The 23,534-nt window shown below is 39.3% G+C and overlaps 1 protein-coding gene across 3 annotated transcripts in view; it reads right to left on the reverse strand.

Annotated features, from left to right (window-relative positions):
- Nucleotides 1-23,534, reverse strand: part of LOC122790867 (receptor-interacting serine/threonine-protein kinase 3-like) — a 652,441-nt gene that overhangs the window by 360,895 nt on the left and 268,012 nt on the right. For all 3 annotated transcript variants that reach the window (XM_044058527.1, XM_044058528.1, XM_044058529.1), the window contains one exon: nucleotides 436-584. In XM_044058527.1, the coding sequence (XP_043914462.1) occupies nucleotides 436-584 (149 nt within the window). The remainder of the gene's footprint in view (nucleotides 1-435; nucleotides 585-23,534) is intronic.

The following is a 23,534-nucleotide window of genomic DNA, read 5'->3' on the forward strand; positions in this document are numbered from 1 at the left end:
TGTACCCACCCAAATCTAAACCCTCCCTGTAGCGGCTAGAGCATCACATACATGATACTGCTTCTGGGATGTCCCACACGTGTAGCTCCTGATGTTCTCAAATACTCACATAGTGGACAGCAGTGCAGCAAATCAAACTACCTCTCTACCTCCAAGACTGGCAAGTTAACAGCAGCCACTTACTTAACACCCCCCCCACTCTTATTATAGGCCATACGGTCAAGATTGAATTGTCAACTTCTTTAATGCACAGACAAGACCCTTATAACCCCCTTGAATACTCCTAAACTACTGAAATTAATTCTGAGTTCATAAAACTTCACAATTATAAAATGAGTCAATTGATACATATCTGATTAAACAGGATCATTAGACCAAGGCTCACTGAAAAGAGAGACAATCAACCAAATTCTTTAAGGAAACAGGGTTACTTACCTATAAATGTCCATTGCCAGAGTTGGCTTATGATTCAAATTACTCAGAACTTCTGGTGCCATGTATTCCAGTGTTCCACCGACACTGCTCTCTCCATTCAAAGACGAGACAGAAGCCATCTTCCATCTAGATAGTCCAAAATCTGTCAGCTGGAAGATGGTAAAGGTGCAGTCAGTGACAGAAGCTACAGGGATGACAGTGGAAGTCGTGTGTGTGTGTGTGTGTGTGTGTGTGTGTGTGTGTGTGTGTGTATATATATATATATATATATATATATATATATATATATATACGTACGTTTACCTAAATGTTATATAGATACAGTTATGAATAAATTGCTTACAAGCACTCATACATGGAAATATTATATTTTAGAATATAATATCTATACACAAGTAATACATACTGTCAGTTAACTGGAACTCAAGCAACCAGCAAAAAAAAAACTGAAGAAATACAGTACAATTTTCATGTGTTGCACTTTCTGTCCCCCCCCCTACAGAAACATACCTTACGTTTTTAGAATTTTAAAAATGAAGATAGAAATTAATTCCCTCTCTCCCCAACCTGAGAACAAGTCAAACCAAACAAATAGTATAGGGTACAGTATTTGTCAGGCTTGTTGTTAATAGTAACTCTCAAGCAACCAGAAACTACAGTTATCCAGCATCTACCAATCCCCATGGGTGCTGGTTAACTGAAAGTTTAAAGTATTATAATTATTTACACATACATATAGATATATGTGTAGCTGCATGTGTGTGTACATAAATAGATAGGTTTACTCTCACAATCTTGATCTTGAAGTTCACATTCTTGAAACCTATACTGCCAAAACCAAAACACTGAATAACCAAAATGCGGAAGACCGCAATACTGAACTCTTTCACTTGCTCCCTGCAGGACCCATGTTAGCACTTGTTCTTGGGTTCCCACCAGTATGCAAATTCAGTACTTGAGATTTTTTTAGACATTGTGGTCTTTAGAATTTTTGTTTTTCAGTATTATGATCTCTGGATTATGGGTTTCAAGACTGTGATAGTAGATCTCTATATATAAATATATCTTATCAACAGCTAAGAAACCTAACAAAAAAAAAAAGAACAGATCAAAAAAGACAAACCTACTTCTGATACTAACTACATAAAAAATCTATTAACTAAACTTAAACCCTGCTGTATCACTGCAGACAAACTCCCAAACTAATTTCTAAAACTTGTCGCCCCATCAATTACCTACCCAATATCGATTCCAATTAATTGTTCTATTACTGAACAATATATTCCACTTCTATGGTAAATATATCACATCATACCCCTACACAAAGGCGGACCCTATGCAAAGCTAAACAACTATCGCCCCATAGCCATCCTCTCCCCCTAGGAAACATCCTAGAAAAATGCCTCCACAAACAACTCAATAACTATCTCCTAAGCAATAATCTACTTACCACTTCACAGCATGGAGTTGGACCTAAACAGTACCAGCACTGCCCTGCTAACCTTCACTAAGACCATTCATCATCACATTAATGAAGGCCAGCTTGTCTCATCCATTCTTCTTGACATGTCCAAGGCCTTCGACATCGTATCCCACCAGCTGCTAATTAATAAACTGTCCTCCCATGGCCTCAGCCCATCAGCTCTAACTTTGTTCCACAGCTATCTTTCCAGTCACCAACAGGCTACTAAATGAGAAAGCTCACTTTCCCCCTACTCCCCATCTCCATAAGTGTACCCCAAGGTTCTATACTTGGTCCACTTCTCTTTATCATATTTACTAATGACCTCAGCTCTGCTACTCAACTATCATCCATAGTTCAGTATGCAGATGATGCCACACTTACCTGTTCAGCCACCTCACCCCCAAGAACTCCAAAAAAAAAATGCAAACAGCATTTCAAGACATTGAAAAATACCTCTTCCAAGAACAACTCATTCTGAACCCCATCAAAAGTAAGATTATAGTTTTCAAAAATAAAAAAAACTCAAACCTTCCCATCCCCGACTCTGAATCATCTCTGCAAATGGCACAAAAATAGTACGCACGAGCCACGTTACCAAAGGTGATAGTCTAAAATTTGACAATCACACTGCACTCACAATTAAGAAAGTCCACATCAAACTAGGCACCCTATACAGAGCCAAACCATTCCTAACACCAGCAGCCAGACTCTCTACAGTCCGGTCTCACCTGCTATCCTCCCTCCTGTACGGCTCCCTGATCTTCACAAACCTTTGAAAATCAGACATTAACAACCTAGAATCATGCTACAATAAGATTGCAAAATATGCTACTAACCAACCACATAGATCTCACCACTGCTCTGCTCTCACCCAGTTAAACTGGCTAAAACTCCCAAACCTTCTATCAATTAACCTTAACCCACAAAATAGTCAACCAACCTAACAACTGCCCCGCTATTTCCAACTTAGTCCAGCCCAATACCACTCTCAGATCTTCTAACAAACTTCTGCTAAAGGTTTCCAACTCCCACAACCTTCGTGGCGACTCCCTCTACTCGCACAAACTTTACAGACTCTGGAACATTCTTCCCAATACCATAACTAGAATACCTAACTACCATCAGTTCAAGGTCCTCCTAAAGGAGCACCTTGCTAATCACTGGCTGTGCTCTTGCCATTCTCCTGGCTAATCCCTCTCCATACCTTTTACCAATTCTTTCAGGTTTCACCTACTTCATACACCCTATTATTCTCGGCAACCCCTGTACCCTTCCCCATCCTACCTGACTTTCTTATTCATCCTCTCTTCTGGACTCTGCCATCTACACTCCATATATAGTATTCAACAAATTGTAAGACACCCTAGCTACAGGCTCAGTTTTCTAGTTTATAACACTCATTACTGTTACTTCATATGATAATTGACACTCGTGCTGAGTTCTCTTATTTTTCTCTGCTCAATCAGCATTCTCTATCTTTATTGTATATAAATCTCAAGTTACTTTTGTATATAACTCACTCCTGAATGTATTATTGTTATTCTGTATTATATTTATATTGTAAAATGCGGAGCTTTTCTCCCTGGGTCTCTGCTGAAACGGGATTCTGGCCCAGTCGGACACCCGGTTAACAAAACAAAATAAAAAAATATATATATAGGTGATGGCTTTTCAATGAATGCACTTTTCATCAAGTGCATTTAATCAAATTCGCATTTCACTGAAAACTGTATTAAGGTATAATTAATTACTGCTGGTGTGGTTTAAGATCTTAGTAGGCATTAAAAGGCAATTTAGTCATCATTTATATCTTGACACTGCCCACCTCATGCTGTGTGCACATATTTAGGAGATTCTGAGCCATGAGTAATTCACTGTGTGTGGCGTTTTCTCTTTCCTCTGTGGTTGTGCAACCATGGAGTCAGTATATTTATAAAACCGGGTGTGGGAGGAGGGGGTTGCAGGGGGGAAGACCCCTGTAAAAATTAAGTTTTGAAGAAATATTTAGCTGGTTTTGCATTTTCAATGAAATGTGCTTTTGAATTAAATTTTCCCAGAGATCTGCCATTCTTTGAATAGGTGATTCAATGAACAGTACTAGACACTCCACACACATATTGTCAAGTCTTAAAAACTACTGGAGGCACAAATATGTACAAAAAAAAAAAAAAAAAAAAACTTAAGAATGACGTCTTTCCTCTTTCAAATCCACAAAATATTTACACTATGTACAATTCTGTAGAAGTAATGTCCACAGTCAATAGACATAACTCCATCACACAGGTTCAGTTCTACACAACTTCCAGCAAATAAAAGTCACAGCTGCAGGCCTTGATTAGGCCTTCCTTCCACCTCCTCAAAGTTCTTTACCTGAACTTCTTTTGTGCCACATTCACAAAAAGTCCTGACTGGCCTATTCAAATTCAGGAACCAAAAACCTTCAGGCAGAGCCTTTGGTTTACTCCACAATGAATTTTCTGAGGAACGCACATTCTGTTTTATTTACTTCAGGCTACAGCCATTTGTACAACACTAACTGGCAGTTAATATTCCATCTTCTTCTTCTTCTTCTTTTGGCTTTTCCCAGTTAGGGGTCGCCACAGTGGAACTCCTGTCCGCTAATGATTGGCGGTAGTTTTTTACGGTGCCGAGGTGCCAGCTCGATGCCCAACCTTCAACAAAGGCATGCCCATTTACGCATGTCTTTCGAACGCCAGCCACTCGACCGTGGGGAGTACATGCAGACTACACACAGAAGGTGCTCCAGCCGAGAATAGAACGGAAGAACCTCTTGCTGTGAGGCAACAACGCTACCGCTGCACCACTGCAAACTACCTAATACAACTGCCTTTCTAAATTCCTTTGAGAATTTTACAGCCATGGGTTATATTTCATACATCTTTAAACATCATATGGCCAAGTGTCTGATGGAATTTCTCAGCAGAAAGGAGGGTGATGTTTTTCCCTAATTAAAGGATAGCTGCAAAAAACAGATAAGTGACCTTTCAAAGATGACTCATCAATGCGCACCTCCCCACTCTCTCTCTCTCTCTTGTCTCCTTCTTTCCCAAAATCACTATTAACTATTATTTCACACTATAAATTTAATTAATAATAATAAAAAAAAAACTAAAGACAGCATGGATGAGTAACTAGTGCAGAAAATCATTTCTCATAAAAATTATTACAGATACATTGGTGGACTTGTTGCAGAAAATATATTTGGGCTTCCAGGCCAAAGTGATGGTGCGTGCCTGCCTTTCCGATGACTTGACAATTATGAGTGGACACTAGGCAGGGGTGTCCCCTTTCTCCTATAATCTTTGCCTTGTGTTTGGAGCCACTGGAAGAAATAAGGGTTTTGCCAGTACAGGGGCATTTATGGGGGACTTGAATTTAAAAATGTTGATGTTTGCAGACAACATTCTGGTTACATTGACATAACCAAAAGCCAACCTCACCATATTACGGGAGATGATGACTAGACTTGGTCAGACTTCAGAATATAATGTAAACATTACTAAAACTACTGGAGTAAATTTTGAAAACCTACAAGAGTTAAGGTAAAATCCTGGAATGTGGGAACATTCATTGATAAGATTTTTAGGAAGTTGACAAGCTAAAGATTCTGAAGAATGCAAGAAACAAATGCTCATTAAAGTACAGCACAAGATACAAAGTAATTTGGAGATGTGGAAAGGGTTAAAACTAGTTCTAGAAATGTGGGTACAAATGTTCCAGTTACATGTTCTCTCAAATCTTTTGTGCTCAGACCATACCTTTTGGTAACTACTTGGGGATAATGAAATAAAGAAAACTGGAATGAGTTTGTATAAGGTGGGGTGGGATAAGGTGACATTACCTCAAGAGCTTGGGAGAATGGGGACACCTGACATGAGGTTTTACTTTAATATTTTGGCATTAGCTATGTATGTAAAATATTAAAATAAAAATTTTGAAGTGAGATAGAAATAAATGGTGCAAATAAAAAAGGAAGCTATAGGGCAGTAGGATCTTTTAGACTGGATGTGGGGGTGGGGTGGGAAGGAGGGCAGGGAACTTAACACACCATTGTTAATAGTGTTAAAAATGCAGGGAATATAGTGTTAAAAATGCAGGGAATATCTGCTCATACAGATATGATGTAGAGGAAGGATATCTTGCCAATTGGGTTTTCTCTGCATGACAGGAAAGAAAAGTTTAATGGCTTGGCACTGGGCTCCAACTATGAATGAACCTCACTGCTGGGACCATTTATTAGGCCAGGATGGGGTTACAGAATGGGACATAGCCAGATGCAGGTTACAATACCAAGGGTTTTTATAAGTCAGTTGAAGACAACTAACTGGAGAAGGATACAAAAAAAGCGTCACTCCCTAAATCAAATGAAGTTTAGACATTAGAATGGACTCTATTGGCAACAGTGGAATACATTTTAGGGCAGCAATGGAGTTGTTACGTTTGAAAAAAGGATTTAGTTCAGATAGTGAGAAAGTCCTGGAAAAAAGTTGTTAGATAAGGAGTTAAGTGATAAATATCGGAAGAGGGTGCTTTGGCTGTCAAGAGTTGCTACCATTGCAAGGACATACAGAATTTTCTTATGGAAATGCTTGTATAGGTTCTTTTATATACAAGACAAACTGGTAAGGATATTCCCTGGAACTACTGCAGTTTGTTAGAGATGCCAGGACAAAGTGGCGGGTACTTAGGAGCATATTTTTTAGAGCTGTGGGGAGCTAGTACACTTTAATAAGGATTTGGAAGGCCTACTGCTACACCTGATGGGCAAAGATATAAACCTGTCAAAGGATGTGTATTTTTTGGGGAACTTGGGGAAAAGCCGCAAGAAGTAGTTATATAGAAAGCTTGTTGTGGCTATTACTTCTATTGGCTAAAACAGGAAGACAGAAGAACCAGGAATCTCCAGATACAGGAGAGATAATTAAGGTAGTTGAACATCTGAGATATGAGAAAACAATGTTATAATCAAGGGGAATGGACCTGGTTAAAGAAATGTATGGAATGATCCAAGGTAAAAGACTGATGTACAATTGTGAAGCTATAAAAAGTAAAACTGACAGGATGATCATTTGCTCATTGGTGTTAATGCCAAAAGGAGACCTAGGGTGATGGGAAAACCAGTTTTTAACAAGTTGGGTGCATTTAATAGTCAATGGTTCATAATAATAATAAAAAACAACATACGGTCTTGGTACACTTGCAAAATGCAATAAGTGAAAAGCTATCAAAAATCATTGGCTGTCAAAAGATCTTCTGTTTTTAAGAATGGGGATAATATTTAAAAATAATAATTTGAGTTCAAAAGTGTAACATATGTTTTCTTGGATATAGTTTAAAAATTGTCTTTGTAATCCTATCTTTCACCATTTCATTCTATAAAGTTTTTCTGTTTGGAAATGTGAATAAAATTATTCCTTGGCAAAAAGTATTACAATATATTTACCAGAAATAGGTAGTGCTCATTTTGCTCACAACACAGGTTAAATTGGACTGCACAGATCTTTAGAAAAGAAGCACATGATGTACTGCCTTGAAAACAAATTTGAAGAGGATGGTGGATTAAGTGTGCTTTGGGCCCTGGACAGTAGTCAAACCACTGGCCATGCACACACCTTTTTAGGACACTACATAATGCACATGTTCTTTTGGATAAAACTTCCAGATAGTTTTAAATGTATGCTTATATAGCATATTGTTTTCAATTATATTTACTGTTTAACAAATCATTTATTGTTTATTAAAGCAAAATTTGAGTACATTTTGACTTTTTACTCTTCCGTCAAGTGAAACAAACTTTACTTACCAGTAATAATACAAATTACTCATTTCAACCATAAGAGACCATTCAAACCTTTGTCTTTACAATCCACCAACATTCAAACTCATCAATTACTGCCATTTTAACTGTGTACACTTCCTATGTCTGTGATAAAAATGGTCACAAAGAAGTAATCTAAAAAAGACTTACACAAATGCAGCCTAGTCAAGCAAATTTAGACTAATGACTGTATAACTTTACCATGACAGCAAGGACAGTCATTTCCATTGAGAGACAGCCCCAATACCCAGTAATTATAGCCACATTGTTGACAGTGTGTCTGACTGTGGAAAAATAATAATGGCTGCATTATCATATTCCAAATTTATTTCACACAAATGCTCAGTAGCCACAGAAAAGTATTCCAAATTACTTTTTCACAAATGCAAATTAGTTCTGAAAATCAAAACTAATGTCTGCTTAAAACGAGCAGATAACAAGAGGGTAAGCTGCTTTCATCTACAGAGTGTTCAGACCCCGCACTTGCACAACAGTTATAGTAACTTTGTTAACAAAGTACACCTCAAACATCTTACAGTAATATATTCTGAATGTGTTTCACACAATCACAATTGTAGCCACAGTAAAGTATTCCAATACAAGTTCACACAAATGTACAACAGTCCTGCAAATCCAGATTAATTGTTTTAAAAGAGCATGTGTCAAGAGGATAAGAAACTTTCATCCCCCGATGGCCCAACCCCCCTCCCTGTGCCTCCTACTTATATCTGGTCAAGGTACTTGATACCCACTTTGTTTGTGCAAATCTCACATGATTAACTGCAGTAAAATAAAATAAATAATATAAAAAAAGATTTAAAAAAATGCTTTTTATTGAGTTGCTCTAAAAAGTAAAACATAGGGAAAAAGACTGAACACTTAGCAAAAGAAATAGATGAGCTGATTTCAGAAAAGCCTTCAAGGTTGGTTTTGCTGATTGTGATAAAGATGTACCAGAAGAAATTGCAGGAATCAGGAAAACCAACCTAGAATGCTTTTCTGAAATCAGCTTATCTGTGTTTCTTTTGCAAATTTTCACTCTTTTTCTTTATTTTTTACTTTTTACGCCCAACCTTCAATGAAGGCACACGCATTCAACACTTGTCTTTCGAACACCCACTCGACCGCAGGGAGGACATGCAGACTCCACACAGAAGGCACTCCCAACCCAAGCCGAGAATCGAACGGGAGAACCTCTTGCTGTGAGGCAACAACGCTACCGCTGCACCACTGCGGAAGTACACGAGTGGGCATTTGAAAGACGTGTTGAATGGGCGTGCCTTCGTTGAAGGTTGGGCATCGGGCTGGCAACTCGACACCATAAAAAACAACTGGCAATCATTAGCGGACCGGAGTTCCGCTGTAGCGACCCCTAACCGGGAAAAAGCTAAAAGACAAACAACAAGAGTGACTCAATAAAAAACATGATTTTTTTTAAATCGTTTTATATTTTTATATAAACTTTTTAGTTTTTAAAATACTGAATATAGTGTGTAGGGAGATGGGAGAGAGAGACAGAGTGTGTGTGTGTGTGTGTGTGTGTGTGTAGGAAATTATGTAGGTTTTCGTTTAAGGCTGCCTGTAGTACAGTGCATCCTGCTCTGTCCCCCCATGGTCCTGTAATGTCTTTGTGGGTGTGTCACTTGCCGATTGAGCAGCTCACCGTTATTTCCGTCATGTACTGTTCTAAGACTCAGTGTGTGTGTGTGTGTGTGTGTGTGTGTGTGTGTGTGAGTAAGAAAGGATGTAGGGAGATGTGAGAGTGTCTGTACGTGGGTGTGTGTGTGTGTGTGTGTGTGTGAAATGATGCAGATAGATGTGAGAGAGTGTGTGCACATGGAAGAAATAATGTTCGGAGATACGAGAGAGAGAGTGTGTGTGTGTGTGTGTTTGTGTGTGTGTGTAGGAAATGATTATAGAGATGAGAGAGAGAGAGAGTGTGTGTGTGTGTGTGTGTGTGTGTGTGTGTGTTTGTGTGTGCATGCGATTCTCATGTAAAGCCGATCATAGTACAGTGCATCCCACTGTGTGTGTGTGTGTGTGTGTGTGTGTGTGTGTGTGTGTGTGCGCGCGTACATGTATGTGTTCCTGGTCTGTCCTTCTGGGATTTTGTCGCATCTTTGTGGGTATGTCTCTCGCTGCCGAGAAGCTCTGTGTTTTTTATGCTATCTTGCAAGAGCATGACAGAACCACACAAGAACAGAGACACAAAGCAAATTTCAATAAAAAGCATTCTAAAAGTGACTAGAATTACATCACTTCAAGACATTCAATCAATTAAAAATTACCCACAAAAATACTGTTCAAGCTAATAAATGTGCAACCCTTATAACATCTTACAAGCAAATTATGGAACATTATCACCCCCAAACCTTAGAAATGACACAAATCAAACCACATTTTCCACAATTATCTAACTTCCAAGTGGTTTTCTTCTAAAATATTGGGATATTTCCAAATTTTCTAGTCCCCCTCACCCATAGGAACATAACTGCCCAAATCATGCCTCTCCTGAAAAAGGACAGGTGCTAATCCGTGAATTACAAGTTTATTTAGAATACAAAGTACATGGTTGCACAAATAAACTAAGTCATTTTCAGTGCATTTATGATTACTCCATTTTCTCATCTTGAAAGAGACATTCATAATAAAATACTTTTTGTGAGATAACAAACATCTTTAATAATGTAAATTACTTTTTTTACTCTATAAAAATAAATTTCACAACTGCAGCATTTCAGTTGTTTTGATTTCTATCATATCGTTTCAGACACAGCATCATGGTTTCAGCAATACTTAAGAGAAAACGTTTCTTTTTTACTTAGAGAAAAACATTTTTTCTCCTGAAATAAAAGGACACCTCCCATTGTTATCTATTTTCCTCTCTCAGGTCATAAGCCTTGTGGTAAGCACTAGGTAGCCTCTCTAACACAAGAGGAGTGGTTTCTGGCTCTGAAATTGTAGTTTATTGGCTGTTTGGGCATTTTTTTTATCCCTTTCAAGTTTGTGCTTTAAAAGCCCGGGTTTGGGTGCTGTGCAGTGCCGCTAAGCTGGGGTAAACTATTACCAGTGCCAGAAAGTCTGCTCTTCAATTTACCCCTTAGATCAAGCTAGTTCTCTTCTCTCTTGCACTTAGTTAAGCGTACTCACCTAGCACTTCATCAAGCTCTCTGTAGCAATTATTGTAGCACACAAGTGCTATCAGCACTAAATCTACTATAAGGAAACAGCTCCAGTACTTAGTAATGATGACCATCCCTCCTGACATGTCTAAAGGTCAGTTCCCTGTGCTTTCTCCTATTAACCTGGTGAACTTGGGCATTCTGAAGCAGTGAAGCAACTGCCTCATGTACAAGACATCCCTCTCCTCTTACCTCCCAACACTCAGCCCTACGAGATATGCACTTATATCTCCAAATTGGAAGCCATGCACTCTCCAGCCAAGACTGGAATAGCTGGTCAAGAGGAGAAGGTCAACACCTGCACCACAATACATGGAACACACAGCCCTCCAGAACACACTCCATCACAGCTCTCACATAAAAACACAAACCACGTTCAAGGAGGCTCTTAATAGAAATCTACCCAAACAGCAGAGACCTCCAAGGCAGAAACACACTCGACCACCCCAACACAGCACAAACAACAAGATACATAAATCACCTACACAGTGTGCCCCTCAACCTAAGCCCCTAAAGCAAAACCACTTGCCCAATACAGTAATCATAGGTGACTCAATAGTGAGGCACACTGACTTCCCACTCACCAGGTTGAATAAGGAGGAGGTAACAGTCAGCTGCCTATCAGGTGCCAGAATCCGACACAACACACGCACTCAGGTCACTCCACAACAAGTATAAGTATGACTCTATCATTGTCGAGGTGGATGTGAATTACCCGAGATGCACCTCTCTGAACTATATGAAAAGGGACATGGTGAAACTCTCAGATTATGTGGCCCAGGCAGGTATGGCCCTGGTCTTGAGCAGCATCCTACCGTCGACCAGTATGATACCGTACTACAAGCAGAAAATGAATGACTTCAATAATTGGCTAAGTTTCTGGTGTCATTCTAAAGAATCCAGTATCTGTCTGCTTGGGATGACATGACTGACAGACCTTGATGATTTGCCAGAGATGGCCTGCATCTGTCAACCCAGGGTTTCTGGGTACTGGCTAAGGCTCTTGCCACCCCTATAGTGCCTTTTTTAGGTGGGATTACAAAGACAAAACTACCACCGTAACAGCTATAAATAAATGCAATCTGAAGGTCATGATGCTCAACGTTAGATGTCTAAATCTCTAGATGCACTCCCACGAAGCACTCCTTAAAATGGAGAACATCAACATTTGTGCTGTAATGGATACCTGATTTAAAGCAGCAGAAAGCACCCCTGTGCTACCAGGCTACAACTCATTCCACACTTTTCAGCCCCAGAACATGGACCGAGGCTCCAAAGACGGCGGTGTCTCCATATTCATAAAGGATATGCACACCTCCAGACTGGTAGCCCAGCATAATGCATCCAAGATACTTCAGGTACAACTAACATTGGGTAGGACGGCGATTCAGATCGAAGCCTGCGATGGGTCCCCAACCTTGTCCCAAGACTCTCCCTCCACGTTCCTAAGCACCCTGGAAACTATTAAGTCCAACTCAGCACTCTCATACTGGGTGACTTCAACTACCTATCAACTGGGAAAACTACTCATGCACCAATTCACTGGCTGAACACTTCCTGGAATTCATCAGTTCCAATGCCCTGGACCAGCTCATTCTTACCCCCACTAGCAACATCCTTGATCTGGTTATTACTAACATGGGCAACCATTGCTCCACACTAATAGTCAAGTCCTCCCTGGTTAGATCCGACCACAAACTAATCCCCATGGAAATCCACATCTCCCCCACACCCCCTGCAAAGGTAGCCACCATGAAACACTTCTCCAAAACTGACTTTGGGCTCCTAAAAACAGAGGTGACTAACTTCACGCCACCCATGCCAATGGAAAATAGTTGCATGACTGCCGAATCATACAGCAACGCACTGTACAAACACGTACATAAATGCATGGAACTAGCCATACTCAACAGAACCAAGACGCTCTCCTCCAAAAAAAGGAAGCCAATCTGGTGGCCCCTGCCATTAATAAACTCTACAACAGAAGGAAGAAACTGTTGCGGAAAAAGGTGAAGTCCCAAGACTATAAAAAATCCCTTATTAGCCTCAACAAAAAGATGAGATCCCTCATCAAAACCTCTAAAGCCAGCTATGAAGGCAAAATTGTGGCAGACACTAAAAACAACCACAAAGCCTTCTATAGTTATATCAATAATCTCTATGGCAATACTCAGATTTGCTCTGAGTTGCTGCACAACAGTACCTCCTATACTGAGCCTACAGATACTGCCAACATACTGGCCGACAGATTCAGTGCCAACTTTACCCCCCAAAGGACTATTCACAATACCGGAAAAATGCCAGGCACCCAGCATTACTGCAGCACAGATTAAAGCTGTATTGTCCAAGGTCAAGAATACAGCCTCCATGGGACCTGACAATATCCCTAGCTATGTTCTACATGAACTACAAAGTGAACTGGCACCACATCTGTGTACCCTGTTCACCCACAGCCTCACCTCAGGCTTTGTCCCCACCAAATGGCACACTGCCACAGTCATCTCTCTCCATAAAGGGGAGCGACTACAGACCCTGGGAATTATCACCCCATTAGCCAGACGAGTCTAATATGTAAGGCTATGGAGCGCATCATCATGGACCTAATTAACAAACATATAGGGAATCTCCAAACTCCAGATACCGCACAGTTTAGTTTTGTGAAAGGAAGATCATACCTGGTCAACCTGCTTGACTTCTTTGAGGCAGTCACCAGAGCTGTGGTTAAGGCTAAGGCAGTTCATACAGCCTACCTTAATCTGGCCAAGGCCTTTGATACCACTCCTCACTCAGGAATTATTGCTAAACTAACCAAATTGGGTATCAACCCCTATATCATTAGGTGGGTTACAAATTGGCTCATAGACAGAACCCACAGTCTGAAAGTAGTGGACCCCAAGTCAGACTACCGACCAGTCATGAGTTGAGCCCCACAGGACCTGGGTCTTCTCCTGTTTGGCATCTACTTCTCTGAAGTCCAGGCCAACATGGAGGGACTCCAGCTGACCAAGTGTGCAGATGACTGCAAGCTGGGAGCCATTATTAACTCCCCAAGTGATGCTGACATCCTACAGAAAGGCCCCACTGAGGCCAATTACTGGTGTTGAAACCATGGCCTTAAGCTTAATGCCAAAAAAAGCATTGTCATCCCCTTTGGGGAAAAACTAATTTCCCACTAATTACCACATCGATGGCAGCCCACTGAACACTGAAGGTGTTATAAGAGATCTGGGGACACAGGTTGACAGCAAACTCTCCTTCGACCCCCACAATGCCACTGTAGTCTGAAAGTCCTTTTATGTGGCACATCTCATTACCAAGGGTTTTGCATCCAGGAAGAAAGAGGTCATTATCTCTCTCTACTCTTCCCTCATTAGACCAATCAGAATATAATGCCCCATTTGGCATGTACCTCACTAGACACCTGCAACAGCTGGAGAGGCCGCAAAAGTACCTCACAAAGAGGATCCTAGGCCTTAAACACATGTCCAACATGGACAGTCTCCTATCATCTACTAAGAGGCGATCTCTGCTTGACTTACAAAGCCATGTCTGATCCAGCTCTGTTAGAAATGCTATGTCTAAAGAAGTCCCAATCCCTCCGCACCACACACTCCAGAGACCTCAACCTCATTACCACAATCAGCAGAACATGCTGGAGGGACAGGTTCATCACCCAGAGACTGCCCATGCTCTGGAACAGACTTCCCATACACGTCAAGCAGAGCACCTCACTGGCCCTCTTCAAGAGAAATCTTGAGTGGATGGGAAATAGAAAGTTCACCCCGGGGATAACCACAGTGGTTCTACTTGACAGAAGCACTGGTAACTAACATCAGGAGGCAAGATTCCAGGGCACTTCTATGGGCTAGCCTTATAAAGGCTCCAGAGCCATTGGCCTAGTACACACCTATGAACCTATAACTGCACACATCAAGGTAATCATGCCTAAAGGACAGTTGCTTGCCTTAGCTTACTAAGATTCAGTAACAAGAAACAAAAAATTATGGTTGCAGTCTGGGTGTTTCTTATGGCCAGGCTGATCCACTGCTAAAAATACTATAAAACTAAAACAGAAAGATATTTGCATAGTAATATAATATAGGTGATAAAGTCTTGCTGGATCTACAGACTGTTGACAATACAGCCAGTTTGAAGCTGGAGATGACTACATCACAAAACTTTTGTTGTTCTAGTAAAAGAAAATATAAGATCAATTTTCCATTTCGGTATGTACTGATTCAGATACAGAATAAAACAGGACTAAGAAACCAGTAAGAAATGCTTGGAAAAAAAAAAAAACACATAATAGCGCATCATTACATACTGCAGCATATTTTCCAACACACAATGCGCTCAGACACACTAACATGTTTTGCATCTCCATACTACAACACCCACAAATCACCAGAAGATTTGCATCATGTATGAACACACAGAGGATCCTGCTGTGTGTGTGTGTGTGTGTGTGTGTGTGTGTGTGTGTGTGTGTGTGTGTAGGAGATTATGTACAGAGATGTGAGAGAGTTTGTGTGTATGTGTGTGTGCCCGTTTGTGTGAGTGCATGTCTGTATCTCATTATATCCGAGTGACACCTCCAAGTGCATCTGCAGTTAACTCCTACTGACGCCTCTAGGCATCAAATATTGCTTGTTCATATTTGCCTCAATAATTCCAAAACCATGGTATGTACATGGTTTTAAAAGAGTTCATTTTAAAGCTTACACAATCCCAAACTCAGCTGCATTAATATTTGACTTCTGTCTAGTGCAGGTAAAGAGATACTAACTGTTGTTTTTGTGATATTAATTTATATAGGTATAATTTTCACATTTTTCTAAATATATCAACAACTAAGTAACATAGACAGAACTTCTTAGCCTTATATGAAATCTCTCAGCTAGATGAATAAAATGCTGCTGACAGTATGTGCATAACTTGAGTGGTTGCTGAGATATTGTACAGTGTTTACAAAATAATACAAACGTAATAGCTACTATGTTTACTGTGACTTATAAAATTCAGTTTAAGACTTATAACCTAAAGAAGACTAGCACTATAAAATAGTTGGTGCTGAAGGGCTTGCCATTTATACAGTTTTCATAACCCCTATGGTTCCAGAGATACAAACATCTGTTTGAAATGTGAGGACATACTTTGATTCTGTCAAAATGTTTAGGCTCCGCCCATTGAAAGTTACAGCGCAAACTTCATCAGCTGCTTTGGATTGAATGAGGTATATGTCTATGTTATTCTGAATAGATCTGGTGTGTGTGTATTATCTCACTAATGACAGAGGGGGAATATTTTACTTAAAGACTAAAATATTGTCTCTCTGTCATTATTAGAATACTTTTTTTTATTGAAACTGGCTTAGTGAATGATTATCTTCTTTATCTTTCTTGCTTTTGCCTTGCAACCTGATTTAGTTTCTTTGTGCCATCTAATGAATCACTTTCCAGAAACTGGTAGAGTGCCTCTGGTGCCTTATTCTTTGCTACTGCAAATCCTCTCTTAGCCTTGTTGCTAGTCAACCAGTATTCCTTCCTAGCCTGGTCCGTCTTTCCTGTTTCCATTTTCTGCATTCCACCAGCTTTCCTTATGTACCTTATTTCTGTACCACTCTCAGCCACTCATCGCTTCTGTAGTCCTCATACATGCTATTTTCAGGCACTGTCATTCTTCTTCTTCAGCTATACCTATTTCCTCTTTTTCTTGAGGTGCTAGAGCCCTAACTCCTTGAACAGTTGTACTTTCTCTCCAGTCAACTTCCAGGTCTTCAGCCTGGTCTCTGCTGTCCATAGAGCCTTCTCTGACCACTACTTGCAGCTGACTGTGGCAACCAGTAGTTTATGCTGTGAGCCAACTGTTTCACTGGGAATGACTTTGCAAAAACTGATTATACCCTAGTGCCTTTTCCTTACTAGAAGGAAGTCTACTTGAGTTGCATGTTGGCCGCTCTTCTATGGGATCTTGTAACTGTCGCTTTCTCTCTCTCTCTCTCTGAACCATTTGTTGGCTACTATCAAGTTACTTGCCAGAAATAAGCCTAGAATGGTCCCTCCTTCTTCATTCCTGTTGGCCCACCCATGTGGATCCAGGCAGTCCTCATATCATAGACATTACAGCATATGCCAACAATGAAGCTTATCCCGACCCCCCATCAATAAGGTCAGACAACATGAATAATCAAGGTCTTACTGTTGTACAAGATGACCAACATTCACCTAATAATAACAATAATAATGCCTCGACTTCATTTGCTGATGAGCCAACCCAAAGTGAACCACTGCGTCGTAGTGAAAGGCTCATCAACCAACAAAATAATAATAACAACAATCATAATAATAATAAGAACAATTCTAGTAAGAGTAACCAGCCTAACCAGGGTTTTCACTCCAGGAACAGTATGCGTTCCAACAACAACAGGAAGAAGAGTACCAATTCTTTGATAACGAGGAACACCAGGAGGCAACCCAAGAGATAGCCTATATGACTGCTAATGCATCACCTTCTTTAAAAGTTTATGTTTCAGCAGAAGGTGATTTTAAAGTCTTTAACTATTCTTCTTTAACAATCAATGAACACATGGCCAACCTTTTATCTAAAGGTTTGTCCTTTGTGCCGGATAGAACAATTGACATTGCAGAGACTATTATTGATTTAAAGCTTTTTACACACAAGCTTAATTTAAACATCTTGATGGGTAATAATTCCACTATCACCAATATTTTGAAAGTCTCTAGTCAATTTAATCCTCCACTCCACTCTGATTTATGTATTTTTGAAAAAATGTGTGAGTTAGATATGAGAAATGTTCATAGCTTTCATAAGAATAGTTATAGAAAGAATTACACTGAGGATGAACTAGACCTTATTACATTAATTAAGAACTTTGATGTCAGGGTTATGAAACCCGATAAGGGGGGTGGCCTTGTGTTCATGGACCAACAGGCGTACAATGAGAGAATAGAAAAACATCTAAACACACAAGCATATAGTCAAGTGTCTCAAAATGAAGTCAATGGGGCATATAAGAATATCAAACAATGTATTGATGATTTATTCATAGAATCTTCTATTGATATTAATCAACATGAATATTTATCCATGGCGGCACCAATTATTCCTGCAATTTTCGGAGCTCCAAAAATCCACAAATCATTAGTAGAACCACCATTCAGAATAATTGTAGACGGACGTGGTTCGATAACTTACGGATGGGCCAAATTCATTGATAATTTACTCAAACCATTCTTGACCAGAGCCTCAGATTTGTAAAGACTCGTGGTCTTTTTTGGAGAGTATCAATAAACTAACATATAATGAAAATAGCACATTCCTAACTATAGATGTCAAAGATCTATACACAGTCATCCCACATGATTTGGGTATTGAATGGGTTTCCGAATTTTTAGTTACCAAGAAGGTAGACCATAACGACATCTATTTGGTAACCTCTTTATTGGATCTCATATTGACTAATAATTTTATGACATTTAATAATAAATTTTATTTACAAAAATCAGGTGTTGCCATGGGTTCTCCCTGTGGTGGCAGTTTTGCCAATATGGTAATGGCCCATTGGGAGCATACTTGTTTGTTTGAAAACCCATTGTTTCAAAACAATGTTTCTTGGTACACTAGGTACCAAGATGATATGTTCTGTTTATGGAATGGTGACCCTAGCGATATTTCTTTGTTTATAGAATCGATTTCAAAATCTACTTCTTTTTTAGAATTTACTCATGAAATAGGAGTTGATTCTATTAATTTTTTGGACGTCTTACTGATTAAAGATAAGGTGGAACACTGTTTCAAAAGTAAAATATTTAGAAAACCTACCTATTCAAACAGTTTTTTGCACTTTTCTAGTTGTCATCCAATTCATCAGAAGCGTGCTGTCGTTAAGGGACAAATGGTTAGGGCAGCTCGCATGATTTCTGACAACTTGGATTTTGAATGCAAATGTAAGTTATTGCAAAGTATGTTTTTGAATAGAGGTTATCCAGGTCATCTTATTAGAACTATTAGATTAGAAGTAGAGCAAAAACGGCTGTCTGGACATTTTAAACCTTTATTAACTGTTAAAGTAGGGCTTGATTTGAATTCTGAGGCAACTATCATTAATGTGACTAACGAACCTGCAACTTTAGATAGTCCCAATAACAGTCCATATCAAACAAGTTTTTTATTTACTTATTCATTGGATCATAGAATTATAAAAGAAATATTGTATACGAACTGGTCAATAATTAAAAGTAATGAGCATTTATTAAAGACCTTAGGGCATAGACCAAAAATAACCTATAAGAGGGGTCCTAATTTAAAAAATATTCTTGAAAAAAAGCGTAATATTTGTGTTACGCATTCTAACATTAGAGGGATGTTTAAGTGTGGTTGTTGCCAGCAATGTAAACACATGTTTGTTGGTCAGGCTTGTTTTATTAGAGACAAAAGATATGTTCTCAACTCTAAATTCAATTGTGAAAGCAAAATTGTTGTTTATGCAGCCTTATGCCAACAATGTAGCGGGTTTTACATAGGGAAAACAGAGAGAAAATTTAGACAGAGGGTGTATGAACACATTTATGCCATTAATAAATTGGACCCTAATAATGCTTTAGCTAAGCACATCTCACAGCACCCAACCCATTCATTTAGGTTTATTATTCTTCAACAAAGAACTTTGGATATTAGAGGGGGCCCTTGGCAATTGAAACTCGAGTTGGATGAACTAAAATGGCAAATATTAACTAATGCACAATCTTATCCGGGTTTAAATGAAACACTGTCTATCAAGTGCATTTTAAAACTGTTGTCATTAAATAGGTAGAATAGGTAACATAAGCCTATATTTATATTCATATTTATATTTTTTAGCTAGTTTAAATATAAACATATATATATATATATATATATATATATATATAAGAAATATTTTCTTACTTTACATATATATATATATATTTTTTCAAAACATTTTAAGCTTAGAAATAACAATGAGTGTTAATATATATATATATATATATATATATATATATATATATATTCGCATCCATGTCATATGAAAGAATGTTTATTGTACTTATTATTTATGGGTATTATCAGGCTGGTCTGCTATACACATGAATATTATTAGAGTAGTGAGGTTTCTGTGTTCATCTTGATTTATAAATGTTTTCCATGTTTGACGTTTTATATTGTGAGCATTTCCCTTTTAACTAGGAATTACTATCTAATTAAGAAATGTATTTAAACTTCTATTGTTGGTTTTTTCACTGTTTGTCTGAAGAAGGCTTGGTAGTGACTGAGCCGAAAGCGCTTACAATAAACAGTGTCTATTACGTTGAGTCCGTTCTCATTGCTTCCAGATCCATCTCGTTTGTATTTTTACCAGTTTTATCTTTTTGCCATTTGTTTTTCAGTCCTCATATCCTGTTCTGTCTGTCCCAACATCTGCATCCACGTCTCCCATTATAAAAAACAATTTGTATTGTCCTGCTTTATCTAGTAGGTCCTGCAATTGCTGTCTGAATACACTCTTCTTCTCAGTATCACAACCCTGCTGTGGGGCATAGGCTTAGATTATGAACAGTATCCTATCTTTACACTGGAGTCTGATTGCCATGATTCTGTCACTGACTCAAATGACATATCTCACTGCATTTTGAAGCATATCCCTCACCACAATTACCACACCATTTCTAGTTTGTCCTCATCTTGAGAAGTAGACTCTGGATACCAAACCGTGTGTGTTTGCTGCACTGCCCTTCCATCTGGTCTCGTGGATACATATAATATCCAGCCTCCTCTTTACCATCATATCATCCACTTCCAAGCTCTATCATGTCAGTGAAACTACACTGAGTATAGCAATTCTTAGTTCATTTTTGGCAGGGTGATTGGTTTTATGCCCAGCTTTTTCTTAACAGAGCAACATCCCAGATAATCCAAGCTGGGCAACTGGACACTGGCCAGCCAGAAGCTTATTGACCCAGGGCTACTGGCCATACACCACTCCCACCTTTAGCATGGGTCCCTGGAGTAGGCCGTGTCCTCAATGTACTTACCAGTAAATACCCATGCCTAACTGGCGACATTGGTCAACATGACCAACTCACCCAGAGATATATTTTTACACCATTTTAGCCCTGACATGGTGCACCATCTGTGATCTATGTTCTTCTATCATGAGATACTGTGCAACACCAGGTGTGTGCTGTTGCCACAGCTCCATTCTTGGGAGAGTTTGAGATGGAAACACTCATGTTTTTGAGGGGTGGGAGGAACCACATAGAGACACTGAGAGAACATGCAACTCCAAACAGGCATTGGCCAGAGATGAGGATCAAGCCTTGCACCTTGTGCATGGGAGGCAACGACCTTAACCATTAAACCAGATGGTCTCTGACTTTATAATAAATGTTTCTATAATCAAGCTTCTTGCCAAACAGCAAACAGTAGAAGCTGAGTAAAGGCTGCACTGTTTTTAAAAATTAATATCTCATACTAAGGTAGCCAGTCCTATGGATACATTTCTTACCCATATTTGATGCTGATGAAGTTCACCTAGGCAAACCCATCTTCTGCTCAAAACATAGTGCACAGCACAATATCTGACACACAGTATGTCAATTGATCCTAAAAGAGATGCCATCATATTTACTGGCCATTCAAGAACTTATATATGCATGAGGAAAGCAAAAATTTGCCATCCTGGAGCAAATTACAGACATAATGATAAAAAAAAAAAAAAATATATATATATATATATATATATATATATATATATATATATATATATATATTAGCATTCATTAGCTAAAATATATATATATTAGCATTAATTAGCTAAAAAAATCAACAATCTGTTATGCAGTACACAGACCCCCCCCCCCCACACACACACACACACACACACACACACACACACACACACACACACACACACACACTTCCTATCTATTGTAGGAGATAAGCCAGTCTGGTCACCATAGAAACTCAAATTTCATTATATTATACTTTCTGTATTTTCATTAGTATTAGTACACTTACTACTGAACAGCCTAACCTGAATGTTATCATGAATAACACTCCACTGTCTGCCCAAACTTCCAAGGCCATATCCCTCAGTTCTTCCTACTGTTGCAGAACATCCCTTATTTTACACTTCATATTTTTGCCATTTCCATCATAAATTTTTTAATTTTCTGGTAAATTATTTTAGATTAACGACAGGTAATAATACCAGACAATAAGAGTTTTGTACTTGTTAGTGTTCAGAAAATACAAGTTGAAGCAAAACTTGTTCTATTCATTCATTACGTGAACTACAGCAAACAAGTTGTAAAATGTATGCTTATTTCAGCATGAAGGCAATGGAAACAACTAAAGAAAAAGCCATAGTTTGTTTTACACACCTGCCACTTGCTTCACTGAGCTGGCCATAGTTCCTTGCATCTGCATGAACTGTTCGAACAGTTGAACTTGCTACTCATCTTAGCTATTCCCTAATGGGTGTGCACCACGTCATTGACAACCGTGTCAGTGGCACCATGGGATCTACTGCATAACAAACCATAATTTTATACGGGTGCAGAACAGTTTTAATAAAATCACTGCAGTCTAACACAGCATGGTTGTTACATTACTGATAGTACTGTGCTTTCCACCAGCAGGTTATGTTTGTTGGGGGCATCTGGTGTAGTAACTCAGTGTGTGGGGGTGGGAACAGCCAGTAGTATCCAGATTAGTTGCCTTAAGACAGCAACCAGTGTGGACCAGGAAGTAACCGTCAGAGCTTCATTTTGTGTTTGCAATGTTCATGTTTGTCGGCATAAACACTGCATATGACAGTCACTGAAACAGAAAGTACAGTTTTGTACCTACCATAAATGTAGATGTTCGAGGATTCCCTTGCTGCAGTCCTGACACCAGAGTAGTTGTCGCCCCCAGTCCAACCCGAATACCAGAGAGAGGACGCCGGTCATGGCGCCAGGATCGCCGGCAGCACGCAGCGCTAGAAATGCTATTGTTAGACGCCCATTTCTCTCAGTCTTTTTTCTGCCCCAGATGTCAGAAGACCCAAAAAGACAAGTCCAAAAACAACCTGCACCAAAAAAATATGTACAATAATATATATAATAAATAAAAATATGTAAAATATAAACCTACACAACCACCCTGACACACAGAGGAGGAGGGGGGAGGGGACTGAGGGATCTACAAAATGGAAAGTCCAACATTGCCGTTTTCTACAAACTGTACACAGTGTTGATTGTTCTTCGGCAACTGCCCTGCAGAGCAGTCCTGAATGGGTAAGGTAGGCAAAGAAGAGGGGAGGCTGGCAAATAAACAGCAATGGCAGCACCACAGACAACATGCAGCAAAAAGCACAGTTAGCTCAAGACCTAGAGTGGTGAGGCATATATAGGCAGGTGATATTCCTCCTGCCAGTGCTGCACTGAAATGCAAGTAGCTGCCTCCAGAATATCCTTAGTGAAGTGGCAAAGTAGAAATTATATAATAGTGGAATGGGGCCCTCCCTTGCCAGTCCACTGGAATAACAATATAACAGTGCAATCTAATCCACCTAGAAATAGTTTACATGCAA

This window comes from Protopterus annectens, chromosome 16.part0 (genome assembly GCF_019279795.1).
Source record: "Protopterus annectens isolate FY-2018-M chromosome 16.part0, PAN1.0, whole genome shotgun sequence".
Classification (NCBI taxonomy): domain Eukaryota; kingdom Metazoa; phylum Chordata; order Ceratodontiformes; family Protopteridae; genus Protopterus; species Protopterus annectens.